The sequence below is a fragment of the Talpa europaea genome, assembly GCF_964194135.1.
Source record: "Talpa europaea genome assembly, chromosome: 12".
In the NCBI taxonomy this organism is placed as follows: Eukaryota; Metazoa; Chordata; class Mammalia; order Eulipotyphla; family Talpidae; genus Talpa; species Talpa europaea.
This window is the reverse complement of record NC_140079.1, coordinates 25351774-25370178: the sequence shown is the minus strand read 5'-3', so window position 1 is coordinate 25370178 and position 18405 is coordinate 25351774. Positions and strand designations below refer to the sequence as shown.

At 43.6% G+C, this 18405-nt stretch overlaps 1 protein-coding gene across 1 annotated transcript; it reads left to right on the top strand.

The window, feature by feature from the left end:
* Window positions 1-3990: 3990 nt before the first annotated feature.
* Window positions 3991-17314, top strand: RPUSD4 (RNA pseudouridine synthase D4; the record flags this gene model as incomplete). The annotated part of the gene is made up of 7 exons (XM_084250959.1): window positions 3991-4179; window positions 4540-4705; window positions 6887-7088; window positions 11619-11712; window positions 11788-11932; window positions 13332-13429; window positions 16828-17314. 7 exons carry the CDS (start codon window positions 3991-3993, stop codon window positions 17065-17067), a joined length of 1134 nt encoding a protein of 377 aa, XP_084107085.1. The 3' UTR covers window positions 17068-17314.
* Between the last annotated feature and the right edge of the window lie 1091 nt (window positions 17315-18405).

Below are 18405 nucleotides of genomic sequence, written 5' to 3'. Positions count from 1 at the left end.
ATATAAATGTTCAAAATTTACAATTAAGGAAAAAAAAGCATGATAAAAAAGGCAGAGGGAAAAAAGGTGATATTAATAGTCTCTGGCAAACAGAACTATTAATGATTTTCTCACACTCTGCTTCTGCAATTTTCACATTTTCTGTATTACTTGTACAATGGAAAACATAAAATAAGCTATATAAAGAAATTTTCTATCTTCTCTAAACAGGCAGTGACTGCCCATCATCTAATGAGGTCAAACCATCATGACAGAAGCATCCCCCATCTCCTTATCAGTTACCTTCTAGAAAGGTCACACTGTAAGGACAAGTATGGCCTTTAAATATAAACTAACTAAAAGCATAAAGACCTCTAAGGGAGAAACAAATCAGAGGCAGATTTAGCAAAATTAATTAATGACACAGTTCCTCCTGATAGGCTGTATTTGGGGCAGACACCTTGAATGTGTAATGCTGACCTTCTTAATGGTCAGATGGACCACAAGATAAGGGCTCCCCACTGCCTGTGGTATGGAAGCGGGGGACTGGGGACAGCCAAAACTCCAGTTCAGTCATCTTCTTTGGGGCACCACCTGTCTTCCTCAGTGATAGAATTACTCCCACATGATAGGAAAAAAAGTTTTGGAAGTACTGGTTTAAGTTAGACCAGTCTTGATCATTACTCCAAACTTGAATAAAGTGTGAGGGGCAACAGTATAATGGAATCTCCTTAAAATGCTGGTATAAGATAAAGAATAGCAATGTTCATATAATCATTTTCCAGTATTTCTTTCTACCTGCAGTCTCTCACGCATCCCACTTGGGAAATCTTAAGATATATTCCAGCATCACTCAATGAAGTACCTTCAAATAGGAAGTTAGTTCAGTGGCATAAGGTTAAATATTGGGGACAAGAGCAGAACGCTGGTTCTCCGTGCAAATGCTAAATGTATTCACCATAAGTCTGAAATAAATCGTTATGAACTTAAGTGTCAATGGAAAATCTTCAAAGAACAGAAGCTTAAGGACCTTTAAAAAGACAGAAAACCAAAGTCCAAATTACTTGCTCAAGTTCACAAGCAGCTGAACTGGAACTAGTCCCCAGATCTTCAGGCTCCCAACAACTGGCCTTTCTAGGGCACCTCCAGAGAGCTCCTGCTAATTGCTTCTCTGAATCTCTTTAAAACCATTAAAAAAAAAAAAAAATGTTCAAGTACCACCTGTTCTTTAGGGAAATTGATTTGCTGGTTAGTCTGCAACTAGCAAAGCACTGTTTGCAGAGTCAGAATGGAACTTTATGCCACTAATTAACCTTAAATTCGTGATGTTTATACTAATTATTCAAGTCAATCCTTGAATATCTATGTGAAATAAAAAGGCAGCCTTGTTGCTCTTGCATTAGGAACTTATCCTTTAAAAAGTAATTATCAAGCTCTTCTTTATATGGTTATAGACCTCACTAACAGAATTTTCTTCTCTGTACTCAGAAAACAGTCGAGCGAAGAGGATATGAGCGTGGTGCAGACATGGAAAAATGAACAGCCTATACTAGGACCCACTGGGTTGATGATGGGGAAAGGCAACATAACATTAAAAAGAAAACACACACATCATATTTGAATACATTCCTGTATACTCAGAGACCAACTCTTAAGTCACCTAGTGCCTGCACATAGGGGAAACATTAAGGGAGCCGTTAACTTCGGTACCCACATTGGGAAAAGTTGTACTGTGATACCAAGTAAACAAACAAAAACTCTGAATTCTTCAAATTTCTCTTACAAAGCTTCAACAGAAAAACTTAAAAGACCATTTTCCAGGGAAAAAGTGATGTGTTTTTTTATTCTTGAGCACCATGGTATGTACCTTGGCTTAACCTGAAACCTAAGAACGCAAGCTCTGTGTCACTAGCAAAAACACCTGAGTTGCTTCTTCATTTTATTTCCTGCCCTACAGGGCTAAGTCTGGTCAGAATAGGTGTCATTTCCTGAATGTTATCAAGGACAGGTTAAGGCAAAAACAGGATTTCCCAGCCCTCACACAAAATCATAAAAGCCCCATACCCTAAACAAGCTTGTAATTAGGGTAGCAATATGAATTTAAGTCCTGGTGTACAAATTTTAGCATCCTTGAAAAGGGAGGCGTCATGTACCTAGGTAACATGTGGTATGCAACTACTTAACTGGTGAAATTAGAATCTGGGTCAGGCGCATACGAGCAAAAGGTAATAATTCTTTTAAGGTGGAATTTCTCAACCTCTATAGAGCTATGTTTTGACAGTAAATGTGCAGGGAGGAAAAACAGGAGAGAGGGGAGTTATTTCTCAAACCCCTAGGAGTTCTCCGCATCCAACTCATTACAGAAACATATACAAGTCTTCTTTCCCACTCCTTACAAATACATTATTATCCTACCTCTATTGTTGAGGTCAAAAACTGATAGAAATAATAAATTTAACACATGTCTATGATGCACTTCAACCTCGAATGAATATATGTGCCATTACTGTGCCAGATGTGGGATAAAAAAAAAAGACAAGTCCTTAGAGGACTCACAGTTTAAGAGCAGGTGCTAACGGTACAGCCTGACAGTTGTACAAATCAAAATCAATTCAAACTGAAAGTATACTACAGTGTAAGGAAAAAAGACAACTGAATCAGGTATAACCTCATTACTGACCAGACAGAGTGCAGCATCCTAGCTGATACCCCCGCAAAGCCCTCTGCTTTTCAGTTTCTCCGGCCTTCAATTGCCAGATTCCTCTCCAGAAGTCCGCTTTCAAGGAAACTCACCCCTCCTCGGGAAGCTTCAAAGCCTCCTCACCATTTATCACTCGAGTTCAAACACTTCTTCAACTTAAAGTTTTCCACAGGCTAGCCTCACTTACCTGTTCAACTTTTATTTCACGTTCAACATGGCTCCCTTCTGCCAATCCCTTTTGGAGGGGGGAGGACGCAAACCTAATTCCACTGCCTACTCCACTCCTCGAGGCAGCCGTTATTCTAAGCAGTCTCTAAAAACATGCTTTTCCTCTACCGCCAATACGGTCCTATTCATTTTCAGAACTCGGCATTAGCAGTTTCCTTCCAAACGGCAGGTATGCCCCACGACATCCTGCACCAGATGTTTATCTTCCAAGCCACCCTTAGCGAAACCAGAGGGTATCGCCTGCAGTTTGGGGCCGGGCGTCCCAACGCTGTACCTTTTCAGAGAGGGAGAGCGGGTGTGGAGCGCCTGCAAACTATGGATCGGAAAATGAAGGCAGCAGAAGGGCGAAAGGCAAGCACCGTGCTGCGTACTTTCAGGCTTTTCTTTGGAAGTAGGGAGAGTTGGGGAGAGAAGACGCCAAGAAACGAATTCTGGAGGAAGGGCAAAAGCAACCCAAGATGTTCCCGGGATGGGGGGGCCTGGGTAACGGGAGGGCTTGCACAGCATCCCCGGGGGAGGACAGCGCGAAACAAAGAGGCTGGGAGTTGGGAGATAAGTGGAGAGGATTCAAGAGATCCGGGCATCTCCGCAGGTCGTGAAGTGAGGAAATGAAAGGGGATCTGAGGCGTCCCTCCGGGACTGACCTCACCCCCGGGATGTGATTCCCAGGGGGCCGAGGGAGCGCCCTAGAAGGCTGTGGGGCGAGCGTTTACCGGGCATCGCTTCCAAGGGGGCGCGGGGGCGGGGAGGTGTTTTTGAGTGGGATCCTCTCCCAAAGGGAGAAACGGTTCCCCAGGGCAGGGGTCTTCGAGAACGTGAATCTTGGGGAGCCGAAAACCTTAACGCTTGGAAACACCGGCATCTTCCAGCCCCGTCCCGGCTTCCCGACACACTCACCGCGTCTCCACCAAACGCCACCGCTCCAGCTGCAGCTACCGGCCGGCGCAGCCGCACTGAGCGCGCACGGCCCCACGTGACTCGGCCCAGAGCCCGCCCCCCACGTGACGGAAGAACACGCCCATTCCCGCCTCCCTCGCGGCTCCCCTGTGCGCGTGGGCGATCGCCCCGCCCCCCTTCGCAAGATGGCGGCGCCCAGCTGTAAGGTGCTGGGCCTCTGGGTCCGGGCTACTGGGCAGCGTTCAGGGAGTCTCTTTGCTCTTGGGTCAAAGCCATTTTGTAACGTCGCTGCTGCCTCGAGGTCCCTGGATGCCCAACAGTTAGCAGAGAGGCTCCGAGTTCAGAAACGGGAACAAAAGTCGAAGAAGGAGTCGGTGAGTCCGGAAGGACCACAACTCCCAAGAGGCTGTGTTGTCTCTGATTTCCCTGGTGGGGAGTGAGGTAGGAAGGGTCTGTTGACAGATGTCGGCAGCTATCTGGTAAATGTCGAGTAAATATCAAGTAAATGGTGGGAGAAAGCGGAGGGGAGAGGTCAGTAAGCTGTGGGCTGGGTTTTGGCTTCTGCAGAGCTACTTAGGTAAAGCAGACATGGACCCCTGCCTTCAAATTACTCGGGAAGGCGCGAGTCTAATACAAAGAACAGTCATTCTCTACTCAAATTCTTGCTCTGACTTATTGAGGCTCTTCCCTACCTCTTCCTCACCAGGCATTTCCCGCCGCTCCTCTTCCCGTAGGTGCCCACAAACCCTGTTCAGCGGAGAGTGCATGAACTAGTGCGGTTCACACAGCAACTGCAGCGAGTTCACCCCAACGTGCTTGCTAAGGCGCTGAGCCGAGGGATTGTCCACCAGGATAAGGACCTTGTGGTCATCAATAAGCCCTATGGTCTCCCTGTGCATGGTATGGATCAGGTTGGGGGGGGTTGTGGCGGTGCAAGGGGAGTACTGGTGCTGCTTTCTGTTACAGCTGGAGGTAAGTGCACAATTACCTGTGGTATTCTCCGAAGCCTGCATTCAAAATAATTAAACTTCCGTTGTGGAATATTGTCCTATACAAGGTACTATCGAGAACACATATGAATTATAGTCCCCACCTTCCATATAGCTGGCAGTACAGTGATTCATGAAATGCACTGTATACAGACCTTTACAAGGATTGCTGTAGAGAAATAACAAAGCCTAGATGGTTATTTTGCCATCAAAACTGAGAACTATGTACCTCGCCTGCTGCTCCCCTCAGCAGTGTATTTCAGTAGATCCACCTGTTCTGCTTCCCACTCTGTCTCTGGGGAATCCTCTCAGCCCCCCCCCCAACCCTTCCACCCCCGCACCTCTGGCCTACACCCCATTTCTTGTGTGCATACATAAATTTAAAAAAACCTGAGAACTAGGAAATAACATAAGGAAAAAAAGTGTGTGCACACGATTTCCCTTTTAACAGCTCTGTAGTATTCTCTGTGTGTGTATAACTAACAAAACTCCCAGTTGCCTAGAATTTAATGGACACTCAAATGTTTTAAAATAAATGTTGCATGTAGTTTTCAGAGACAGGTGGATTGAGTCGGGAATGATAGAAAAAATTTATGGAAAGGCTTTTGCTGAGGAGGCATATTTTAGCAAGAAGAGGAATGTTTTGTGTGAGTTATGGAGAGGATTGTACATAAAGTTAAGGAATTAAGTCAGACATTGCTAAGTACTTTTGTGTGTTTTTTCTCTCTTGATCCTTTAATAGCTTCTTGTTTTCTTATTCCCCATGAGATAATTATTCCGTAGATATCTACATTTTATAGATGAAAAAACTGAAAGTTGAAACAAGTCAGTATGTCAAATGATTAGTTCAAAGGGAATGTAGAGGGCCTCCCCTGGTGGCGCAGCAGTTGAGCGCTGGGCTGGGAAGCTGCTCACAGCCTCTGCAGCTCCGGTTTGATCCCCCGCCTGGGTCCCACATAGCTTGCAGACCGCTCCTGCCGCACTGCTGCTCCCCTCAGCAGTGTGTTTAGTCAGTCTGCCTGTTCTATTCTCCGCTCTGGCTCTGGTGAATTCTCTCACCCTCCTGTGCTTCTGACTGTACCCAGTGCTTGTATAAACAAACAAACAAACAAATAAATAAATAAATAAATCTTTAAAAAAAAAAAAAAAGGAGGGGGGGAATGTAGAGTAGAACCCGGGACTGTCTCACCTCAGAGCCCATCTTTTTATCTCTTATGTGATGCCTCAGCATGGCTTCATGGTCTTGTATTTCTCACTAAAGTTTACATGGCAAATTGTCAAGCCCTTCTTTATATAGTGAAATATCAGACCTCCTCATTTTGATTGTCAGTTTTATTATTTTTTTGTTTTTTTGTTTTTTAATAATAAATTTTATTTTTATATTCCCCATACAATTGCAACCCCCCCATTTTGACCCCAATCCCTCCCCTCCCGCCACCCACCCCCCAAAAAGTGTCTCTGGTTCATAGTTTTTTGTTGATTTTGATTTTCACTTTCTTATAGTTAGATTGTCAGTTTTAATGAGTACATAAATAGATTTGTTTTCTAAATGTCTAAGAAGAAAGCCATATGTTCTAGGACAGTCCTTGTATATGTGGTTACGTAGGTGTCTTATTAAAATGCAGATTTTGGGCCTCCCCGGTGGCACAATGGTTGAGCGCTGCACTGTGGAGCTGTCCGCAGCCTCTGCAGCACCGGTTCGATTCCCCGCCAGCCAGGGAGAACCCCACATGGCGCGGCAGACCTCTCCTGCCTCGCCCGCTGCTCTCCTCAGCAGTGTCTTTGGTCCGTCTGCCTCTTCTCCTCCCTGCTCTGGCTCTGTTGAATTCTCTCACCCTCCCGTGCTTCTGACCTGTACCCCAGTTCTTGTATAAAATAAATAAAATCTTTTTTAAAAAATAAAATGCAGATTTTGACTTAATGCTATGGATTGAGGGTTTGAGATTCATTTCTGGCAAACTCCATAGACATACTGATGTTGCTAGACTACAGAAAGCATTGATAGTTAATCATTAAGAGTTTTTATCACAAGAAAAGTTCTTTGATGGGATCTGTTCCTGGCTGCTCACACTTCTGGCTTTTCCCTTCTTAGGTGGCCCTGGGGTCCAGCTCTGCATCAGTGATGTACTGCCTATCCTGGCAAAGATCCTTCATGGCCACAAAGCAGAGCCCCTGCATCTGTGCCACCGACTGGACAAAGAAACTACAGGTGTAATGGTGTTGACCTGGGAAAAGGAAATGGCGCATCAAGTCCAAGAGTTGTTTAGAAGCCGCCAGGTGGCAAAGAAGTACTGGTATGAATCCCAATGATAGTGATAAAGTGGTTTAAATAAAGACATTCCATTCATTTATTCAACCATTCATATACCAAGAACTTCAGTTAATGGGAGGCACTATACTAGGGTGTGTGGGCATGTAAAAAGTATATAAAACAGATTAATTGCTGGGCCTCCCTGATGGCACAGGGGTTGAGTCTCAGCACTATCAAGCTGTCACCAGCCACTGTGACCTGAGTTTGATCCCTAGCCAGGGAGCTGACCCACATGGCACAGCAGACCTCTCCTATCTCTCCTGCTGCTCCCCTTAGCAGTATATTTCATTAGATCCTCCTGTTCTGCTCCCCACTCTGTCTCTGGGGAATCCTCTCAGCCCCATACCTCTGGCCTATACCCCAGTTCTTATATGCATAAATAAATAAAAATAAATCTTTAAAAAAAAAAACCCAAAGAACAGATTTAGTGCTCAGAATATGGGAGTCTACTAGAATAGGGATTCTGTGATGAAGTACCAGGTAGTACATTTCTGTGATTGACCCAGAAGAGGCATAAATGTAAGACAGATTAACACCTGTTCTTTTTTTTTTTTTTAGAGGCATGTTTATTTATTTATTTATTATATTTGTTTGTTTGTTTGTTTTGTTTATACATGCACTGGGTACAGTCAGAAGCGCGGGAGGGTGAGAGAATTCACCAGAGCCAGAGCGGGGAGCAGAGCAGGCAGAAGGACCGAAGTACACTGCTGAGGGGAGCAGCGGGTGGCAGGAGAGGTCTGCGCACCATGTGGGATCCTCCTCCGGTGGCAGGGGAGCAGCCGGGGATCGAACCGGCGCCGCAGAGGCCGCGGGCAGCTTCGCAACCCAGCGCTCAACCGCTGCGCCACCGGGGAGGCCCAACACCTGTTCTTAATTATGGCTATACATAAAAATTATTTATACAAATAATAGGTAACTTCAGTATGTGGTAAGGAAAAAACCCTTGGAAAATCCACCCACTCTACTATTCTAGTTTTTTCCTTTGGGGTAGCAACCAGTTATTTGCTTGGTTTTTTATTCCTCTGCTTTGTACTCAGTGTATTTACATACTTGTTAAGTATATATTGTGTGTGTGTGTGTGTGTGTCTATTAGATTTCCAATGTATATTGCACTTTCTTTTCCCACTGAACTCCTTATTTCTATGTCTTAGGGCTCTTTCCATGTTGCTGCATATAGGATTATCTAAGTTTTTTTTTTTTTTTTAAAGAATTATTCCTTTATTGTAAGATTTTTATTTATTTAGTTTGTGTAGAAGAACTGGGATATAGGCCAAAGGTTTTGGGGTGAGAGGATTCACCAGAGACAGAGTGGGAAGCAGAATAGGTGGCTCTACTGAAATACGCTGCTGAGGGGAGCAGCAGGCAAGACAGGAGAGTGTCATGTGGGTCAGCTCCCTGGCTAGGGATCAAACTCAGGTCACAGTGGCTGGTGACAGTTTGATAGCACTGAGACTCAACCCCTGCACCACCAAGGAGGCCCTAAGTTTTTTGTTTTTTGTTTGTTTGTTTTTTTAAGATTTATTTATTTATTTATACAAGAACCGGGGTACAGGCCAGATGCACGGGAGGGTGAGAGGATTCATCAGAGACAGAGCGGGGAGCAGAACAGGCAGAAGAACCGAAGTACACTGCTGAGGGGAGCAGCGGGCGAGACAGGAGAGGTCTGCTGCACCATTTAGGACCCTCGCCGGCTAGCCGGGATTGAACCAGCACTGCAGAGGCTGTGGACAGCTTCATAGTGCTGCGCTCAACCACCTGTGCCACCAGGGGAAGCCCAGGCCCTAAGTTTTTGAATGGAAAAAAGATATATGAGCAAAAATGAAACCACTCCTGTTGTCGTATATTCAATTTCCTTTCCCAAAGCAAATCATTATTACTAGCATCTCGTGTAAACTTCCAGAGTTATATACTGGGCTTTTTTAAGCATATTATCATATGGCAGCATATTTCGCATTTTTTCCCCCACTTGGTCAGTAAACCTTGGAGAGCATTGTGAGTTGTACAGTTAGAGCTATTTCTAATGGCTATGTAGTATTCCATGTTATAGATGTATGGTAATTTCCTTATTGATGGGTATTTAGATATGGTCCCATTTTTCAGAACCTATTGCAAACAATATGTGAGTCTATCTTTAGGACAAATTGCTAGAAATGGAATTTCTGGATCAAAGGGTACACATATTTAAAATTTTAATAGTTACCACCCATATTGCTCTCCCAAGTGATGGTCCATTTATTTTTTTTTTTAAAGATTTACTTGTTTATTTATTTATACAAGCACTGGGTACAGTCAGAAGCACAGGAGAGTGAGAGAATTCACCAGAGCCAGAGCAGGGAGCAGAGCAGGCAGAAGGACCGAAGTACACTGCTGAGGGGAGCAGCGGACAGCAGGAGAGGTCTGCGCGCCATGCGGGACCCTCCTCTGGTGGCCGGGGAGCATCTGGGGATCGAACCAGCGCAGCAGAGGCTGCAGGCAGCTTTGCAACCCAGTGCTCAACTGCTGTGCCACCGGGGAGGCCCCGTGATGGTCCATTTTTACTTTCACTAGCAGTGATGAGTATTCAAGTCCCCTTATAACTGGCCATTGCATTTTTTAAAAGGTTTTCAACTCTGATAGTTTTTTTAAAAAAAAGACAGATTTTACTTTCCAGTTCCCTGTATACTAGCGATGTTGGCTTTCTTTTTATATATGTTGTCTATTTGAATTTCCCTTTCTGTAAACAGTGTTTCTTGGGCTGTTATTTTTCAGTTGGGTTGTTTATTCATTTCTACTTGTTTTATAAGTATTCTTTTTATATTTTGGATGTTGGTCCTTTTGTATTACAGATTTTCAGATACTTTTTGATCTAGGGAGCATTTAAAAATCTGTGTGCTTGAGACCCACCCACAGCTTCTGATTCATAAGTTAGGTGGGTGTGAGGATTGGGCATCTATGTCTTTAAAAAGCTCCACAAATGACTTTGATGTGGAATCACACTTAAGAACAATATTATAAAAGATCAGGGATAATGGATGAAGTTTAGCATAGTGGCTAAGAGCTTAAAAAGATCTGTGTTCATCTTTCAGCTGTGTCATTCAGCAGTGTGGGCTCTGAGGCCAGTTACTAAACTTTTCTAAGCTTTGTTGTCTTCAAATGAGAAGTAGGAAGAGTAGGCTTATGAAACAGTTACGTGAAGCATTGCATGTGAAGTGTTTAACACAGTACTAAGTCATAACAAAAGCTGAAAGATAGGAAAATCAAAATTATTAGGTATACAAGTAATCAAAATGTAAGTTTATTTAAAACAGTGTATTATTTATGAAAATTGTCTGAATTGGTAACCATTTTCAGGATCAGACTTCAGAATAGTTGAAATCAGTTAATTGGGATGAATGATTAAGATGGAAAGACAGAAGAAGTGTGTTCCAGATGGTGGGAGTAGTGTGCATAAGGAATAGCACAGGCGGTCCCATGTGAAGGGGGCAATGGTGGCAGCTAATAGACTGGAGCCTAGTTAATGATGATCTTTCATCCCAGGAAGAAGTAGTAGAACATAATATGCGACTGATTAGCATTTGCTAACTTACCATGATAGCGACTTATTTTATTATAGTTATTTGAGTCTTCTTACTAGACTCTGAGTTGCTCTAGAGTAGAAATTTTTGTTTTGTATGTCTATATATTTTTAGCACCTCCCTGAATCAGTGCTTGTTTACATCCAGTAAATATTTACTGACTGGACTTCTAGAGCAGTAGGATGATGGCATTAGGAAAGGTGTCCCAGTAGTTACCCCTCAGGCTAAATGTGCCCCTTTCTACCAGCCTGAAGTGGGCTGTCCAGGGTGGGAAGTGTTATATCTGAGGGACTTTTGATCCCATGATCAGTGATTCTGTGATAGGTCATCAGGAGGACTTCTCCATGATTGACCTGGAAAGGTATAAATGTAAGGATAGATCGATACAGTCTTCTACCTGTCTGTGGTGTGATGACAGGAAACTCCAGCAAAAGGGATTCGGAAAGAGTTACTGACTTGCGGTTGTAATTCCTGAGCACAGTTCCTCCCTGTTTTACCTCCCTGGCAGAGAGGGCAGGAGTGCTCCATTCGATTCGTTCATTCCTCTATTTCTTCATGTCATATGCAGTCAGAATTTCACCATTTTTCTATTATTTAAGAAAGATAACCAAAATGTGGAACCATATTGTCCTAATTTTTATTTTAAACTATACATAATTATTTTTGAAGACTAGAATAAAATACCATGTTATTAATAGAATATTTTGTTTTCCTGTTGTTTTTTTTTTCTCCCAGATATTCTACAGTTAACATGTATTACTTTGGTAGTAAAAAAGATATGTTTGTAAGAATAATATCAAGTTCCCAGGCTAAACACTATACCAAGAGATTGCATGGGATACTTTGATCTTTAGGACTAACACATTAGTGCAGAAGGTCTGGTGTTAAACCTCTAAGTAGCTGATCCAAGGAGCACCTCATTCACCTGTAGCTTAAGCAAGGGTATGTGTCACCCCTAGGGCCATCACCGTGCATGTACCGGTACCCCCTGCGGGAGTCGTGGATATCCCCATCATCGAGAAGGAGGTGCAAGGCCAGCAGCAACACCACAAGGTGAGTGAGCAACCTCTCTGAGGGCTGGGACGTCTGTTCTTCCTTGGAATCATGTCTTGATTTCTTTGGCTTCAGATGACGCTCGCCCCAAGCTACCGCATGGACAATGGGAAAATGGTGAGGATGCGGACCAGCCGGAACTCGCATGTGGCTGTGACTCAGTACCAGGTGCTAAGCAGCACCATCTCTTCTGCCCTTCTGGAACTCCAGCCTATTACTGGTGAGAGTCCCCATTCCACAGTGGGATGGCAACCCATTGCTGATGAGCTTTGTCCAGGGCCTCAGACTGGGCTCTGCTCTTGTTCTGACCCATCAGTATTAGCGGGAGAGGCTGGGGTTGTGACTGACTTGAGAGTGTACCTCTGGTGCTAATCTGAGGGTGGAACAACTGGTAAAAACAGTGGGTTTCAGAAGAATATAAGTAGTTTGATTACATTTATTTAAGAATGTGCAAAGCACTTCCTCAAGAAATTAAAATAGAATTACCATAAAATCTAGCAAACTATTTCTGGGCATATACCCAAAAAACTGAAAGTAGGCACTCAAAAAGATGTTTATGCACCAGTGTTCATTGCAGCATTATTCACGGTAGCCTAAAGGTGAAAGTGACTCAGCTGTTCGACAGATGAATGGATAAACAAAATGCTGTATGTACTTACAATGGAATATTATTCAGCCTTAAAAAAAGAAGGAAATTCTAACACACACGCAACATAAACAGCCCTTGAAAATAGCTGAGTGAAATATGCCATTGTTGGCAACAGAAGGCAAATGTATGATTCCTTTTATGTGAGTTTCCTGGAACTCAAATTCATGAAGACAAAGGGGAACAGTGGTTAGTAAGAATTGGAGGGAGTTAGTGTTTGAGAGTTTCAGCCTGGGAGATGAAAAATTTCTGGGACTGAATGCCATGGTCACATCAGTGGTACACATTGAATGTACTTTATGCCCCTAAATGGTACACTTAAAAGTGTTTAAAATGTTATATGTTATATGTTTTATGTTTATATGTTATATGTTTTACCACAATAAAAAGTAAATGTGCAAGGCAGTACTATTTAGTGTTATCGTTAAATTATTAAAAGCATGCTGACTATAGAGCCCAGGTTGATGGGCCCAGGAGGGGACTCAGAGACAAAACAGTATCTGTACTGTTGATTTCCTGAGCTGTTGGTGCTGCATAGCTTATAGTTTGTGCTGATATCCTTTATACCTTACTGCTTTGGGGGCTCTGCCGATTTTTTTTTTAAGATTTATTTATTTATGCATACAAGAACTGGGGTACAGGCCAGAGGTGTGGGGGGTGAGAGGATTCACCAGAGACACAGTGGGGAGCAGAACAGGCAGATTGACTGAAATACACTGCTGAGGGGAGCAGTGGGCAAGTCAGGAGAGGTCTGCTGTGCCATGTGCGTTGCTCCCTGGCCAGGGATTGAACTTGTGCTTGCAATGGCTACGGAAAACTTCATAGGTTGCGTCTTAACCCCTTGTGCCATGGGGGAGGCCCGGCTCTGCCAGTTTTACTGAGCTTTGATTTAATATGATTAGAAGCAGTGTTGCCGATGGCATTGTTTCTCATAAGTTTTCTCCTTTTTTTTTTTTTTTTTTTTTTTTTTAAGGAGTAAAACATCAGCTTCGAGTTCATCTGTCTTTTGGGTTGGATTGCCCAATCCTTGGTGATCACAAGTACTCAGACTGGAATAGACTGGCCCCCCAGGTAATACTGGTGTGAACCAATATGCAACAGAATAAGGTAGAGGACTTCGCTTTCCCCTTGTTAAAACCCTGAAGTGAGTCACACAAATATGTGTTGATTGTCTTCAGACACAGTACCGTCCTGGTTGTGTAATGTATAGAAAGTTCTTGGGTGGTTAGCTACTGTGCTCATGAAACTGCAGGATCTATAAGTAAAACTTTCCTCTTGAGTAGGGGTGGAGACTCTAAAAACTTGAAGCAGCCTTGGTGCTACTAACAAAGAACCCTGGCAGAAATTGCTTTGACTTTTGATGTAGCCCATTCTCTGGGAATTCCAATAAATCACCAGCTATTGCCTCTCTGATGTGGTTTTTCTCCTGCCTGGGTTCTGAATCCTTCCTAGAAAAGCCCCTGAAGCCAGCTCGCTCTTCTAGGCCTGCCTCAGAGATATTGCAGGTCTGCTCCAGACTACTGCCCTAAAGCAAATATTGCAATAAAGAGACTTAAGCATAAATTTTGGTTTTCCATTACATATAAGTTATTTTTCTACTATACCGTAGTCTCTTTTCTTTTTCTAAAGATTTATTTATTTATGCATACAAGAGCTGAGGCACAGGCCAGAGATGCAGGGTGGTGAGAGGATCCACCAAAGACAAAGTGGGGAACAGAGTAGGCAGATTGACTGAAATACACTGCTGAGGGCAGCAGCGGGGGAGACAGGAGAAGTCTGCCTCACCATGTGGGTTTCTCCCTGGCTGGCCAGGGTTCGAACTCGTGCTGTGGATTGCTTCATAGTGCAGTGGTTAACCCCTTGCGCCACCAGGGAGGCCCCTATACTGTCGTCTTAAGTGTGCAATACATTATGTCTCAAATCTGCCTTAATTAAAAAATACCTTAATTGCATAAAAATGCTAACCCTCATCTGAAGCTTAAGTGAATTGTTTTTTGCTGGTGGAAGGCTGATGGCTAGATGCTGATGGCTGCTGACTAATCGGGTTGGGAGTTGCTGAGGACTGGGGTGGCCACTTCTTCAAATAAGAGAATAGTGAAGCTTGCTGCATCAGTTGATTCTTTCTTTCATAAAAGATTTCTCTGGAGCATGTGATGCTGTTTAGTAACAGTTGAGCTTCTTTCAACATTGGAGTCAATATTCATAAACCCTGCCTTGCTTTATTAACCACATTTATTTCACATTCTAAATCTTTTGTTGTATTTCAACAATGTTCACAGTATCTTCACCAGTAGATCCCATCTCAAGAAAGCACTTTCTTTGCTTACCCATAAGAAAATTTCTCATCCATCCAAGTTTATCAAGAGATTGCAGCAATTCGGTTACATCTTCAACTTTCACCTCTAATTCTAGTTCTCTTGCTCCTCCCACCACATCTGCACGTACTCCCTTCACTAAGTCTTCACCTCTCAAATCATCTATGAGGCTTCTACTAAACTTCTATAATGTTGATATTTTGATCACCTCCTATGAGTCACAGCGCTGTGCTCAACTGCCTGCGCCACCAGGAGAGGCCCACAGATTTTTTTTTTAATTTATTTATTATGCATAGAAGAACTAGGGTGTAGGCTGGAGGTTTAGGGGGTGAGAGGATTCACCAAAGACAGAATGGGGAGCAGAAAAGGCAGATCTAATGAAATACACTGCTAAGGGAAGCAGTGGGTGAGACAAGAGAGGTCTGTTTTGCCATATATGAGTAGCTCCCTGCCCAAGGATCACACTTAGGCTGCAGCAGTGATAGTGCTGAGACTTAACCCCTAGGCCGCTAGGGAGTCCCCAAGTCACAAGTTTTTAATGGCATCTGCAATGATGAATCCACTCCAAAAGGTTACTGATTTACTTTGCTCAGATCCGTCAGAGAAATCACAGGAGCTCTGACCTGGAGAAATATGTTTTTTAAAGGTTTGAAACAATCACTCCTTTTTTCATAAGCTGCAGGATGGATGTTGCGTTAGCAGGCACGAAAACCATGTGACTCTCCCTGTCTATCTCCATCAGAGTTCTTGGGGGACCATGTGCATTGTCAGTGAGCAGTAATCTTTGAAAGGAATCTTTTTTTTCTGAGCAATAGGCTTAAACAGTGGGCTTAAAATATATATAAATCATGTTGTAAATAGATGTTTGGTCTACAGATTTTGTTGTTGTACAGAGTAGATTTAACATCATTCTCAAGTGCCCTAGGATTTTCAGAATGGCAAATGAGCCTTAGCTCATCTTAAAATCACCAGGTGTATTAACCCCTAACAAGTCATCCTGTCCTTTGAAACTTTAAAGCCAAGCATTGACTTCTTTCTAGCTGTGAACATCCTAGATGCATCTTGTTCCAGTCAAAGCCTGTTTTTGTTTACACTGAAAGTCTGTTTAGTATAGCCACCTTCATCAATGACCTTAGCTAGGTCTTCTGAGTAACTTGCTGCAGCTTCTACATCAGCACTTGCTGCTTCAGCTTGTATTTTTGTTACAGCGACAGTTTCTTTTCTTAAACCTCATGAACCAACCTCTGCTGGCTTCAGACTTTCCTTCTGTGGCTTCCTCACCTTCTTAGCCTTCATAGAATTGAAAAGAACGAGGTCTTGCTCTGGATTAGATTTTGGTTTAGGGGAATATTGTAACTGCTTTGATCTCTCCAGACCACTAAAACTTCCCTCATATCAACAGTAAGGCTATTTTGCTTTCTTATCATTTATGTGTTCACTGGAGCAGCAAAGAACTTATCCTTTGCATTTGCAACTCAGCTAACTGGCACATGCAGGCTAGCTTTCAGCCTGTCTAGTTTTTCAACATGCCTTCCTCACTAAGCTTCATAATTTCTAGCTTCTGATTTCAAGCGAGATACGTGTGATTCTTCCTTTCACTTGAACACTGAGAGGCCATTGTAGGGTTATTAATGGGCCTCACTTCAACATTGTTGTGTCTCCGAGAATAGGAGGACCAGAGGTGGGGGAGCTGCTTCACAGCTGGCCAGTGATGCAGTCAGAATGCACATAGCATTTACTGTCAGGTTCACAGTGTTACCTATTGTGGTTCATGGTGCCCTCAGGCAACTACAGCAGTAACATCAAAGATCACAGACACCCTCACAGATAAAATGATAATGGGAAAGTCTGAGCTATTGCAAGAATTACCAAAATGTGGCACCAATACATAAAGGGAGCACATGCTATTGAAAACATGATAGCAATAGACTTGTTCCACTCAGTTGCCACAAAACTTCAATTTGTAAAATTAACCAAAACAAAACCCCTGGGTATCTGCAAAGCTAAGTGCAGTAAAATAGGCTGTGCCTGTGCTGGGATTTCCAGGAGTGGGTGCTGGCTCCCCGTTAGCCTTTGAGTGGAAGCCTTCTGACCGGGAGCCTGGTCAGGGCCCTTCCCTGGACTTGCTCTCACGGACTCTCTTTCTCTGTGCAGAAGCTGCCCACAGGCACCCTGAAGAAGCTGGGGCTGCAGCAGTCCAAGGCTCGCCACATCCCCCTGCACCTGCATGCTCGCCAGCTCATCCTGCCTGCCCTGGGCTCCCGGAAGGAGGAGCTGAACTTGACTTGCAAGCTTCCTAGGTTCTTTGTACGCTCCCTGAGCCGCCTGGGCTTGGACATACCAAGTCAGGATCCAGAGGGGGACAGTGAAGCAACATACCTGGGGGCACAGTGAAGTCTTTGGGGGCAGTTGGGCCCCTGAATTCTTCAGTTTGTTCTATGAACTCTCCTCACTTCTGACTTGGGACAGACTCCAGCAGTGCCAGATGTGGATGGCGAAGGAAGTTGGTTGCCTTGGGACTTTCACTGGAGACTGCAGTCTGTTTGGCCACACACACTATGGGAAAGCTAAGAGCGGGAGTGCCCTGCCCAGGCAGACTGGGCCAGCAACTGGACAAGAAGTAAAGCCCTGAATCTGAGATTAGCAAGTGCTTTCACCAACAATAAAGCTCTTGATGGATCAGGAAGGTTCCTGTGGTTGTAACGAGTGGGTTGGGTGACATCGAGGGAGTGTGGGGTTCTCTCCAGCTGCCACACGGCCCCTCCACACTCGCTATTGTGGAGCTGTGAGCGGGGTTTTGAGCAGCCAGGCTGGCAGATGACAGGTGGGGTGAAGGCTGTGGTGGGGCACACTCACTTCCTAAAGAGGGCAATGGTTGTTGCCATGGAGGAACAGATTTTCTAACTTTTTTCAGAGTCCAGAAACAGGTATCTATGTATATTGCCAACTAAAGCTCATTAAAAAAAAATCTCACATGAAAAGGGCACATATTAAAAAAACTAGCAACAACAAATTCTGGCAAGGATGTGGAGAAAAAGGAACTCTCCTGCACTGTTGGTGGGAGTGCAAACTGGTCCAATCACTATGGAAAGCTGTGTGGGGGTTCCTCAGTCTGCTAAAAATGGAGCTTCCACATGATCCAGCAATCCCACTCCTAGGTATTTATCCAAAGGACACAAAAACATTAATTCAAAAGGACACCTGCACCCTTATGTTGATTGCAGCACTATTTACAATAGGTAAGCTATGGAAGCAACCCAAATGACCAAAAATAGATGACTGGATCAAGAAGATGTGGTACATATACACAATGGAATATTACTCAGCAATCAAAAAAAGATAAACTCATGCCATTTGCAGCAACATGGATGGAGCTGGAAGGGATCATGCTCAGTGAAATAAGCCAGAAAGAAAAAAGAAAATTACCAGATGGTCTCGCTCATAGCAGGAATTTAGAAAACCTAAATAAGGGACCAGGAAAAAGACTAATTATAATAAAGTAAAAACCAAAATCAACAAGCAACTGTAAACAAGAGGCATGTTACAGAGGGGAGAAGGGAGTAGAATCAAAACGGGGGGGTGGGAATTTTATGGGGATGATAACCAAGATGAAAATGCATACACTGTACAAAAATGAAAAATGTGAAAAATATATAAAATAAAAAAATAATCTCACACATACATACTTAGGCAGCCCAGCTACCATTTCCCAGTCTGTGTTTAAGGCTTTAA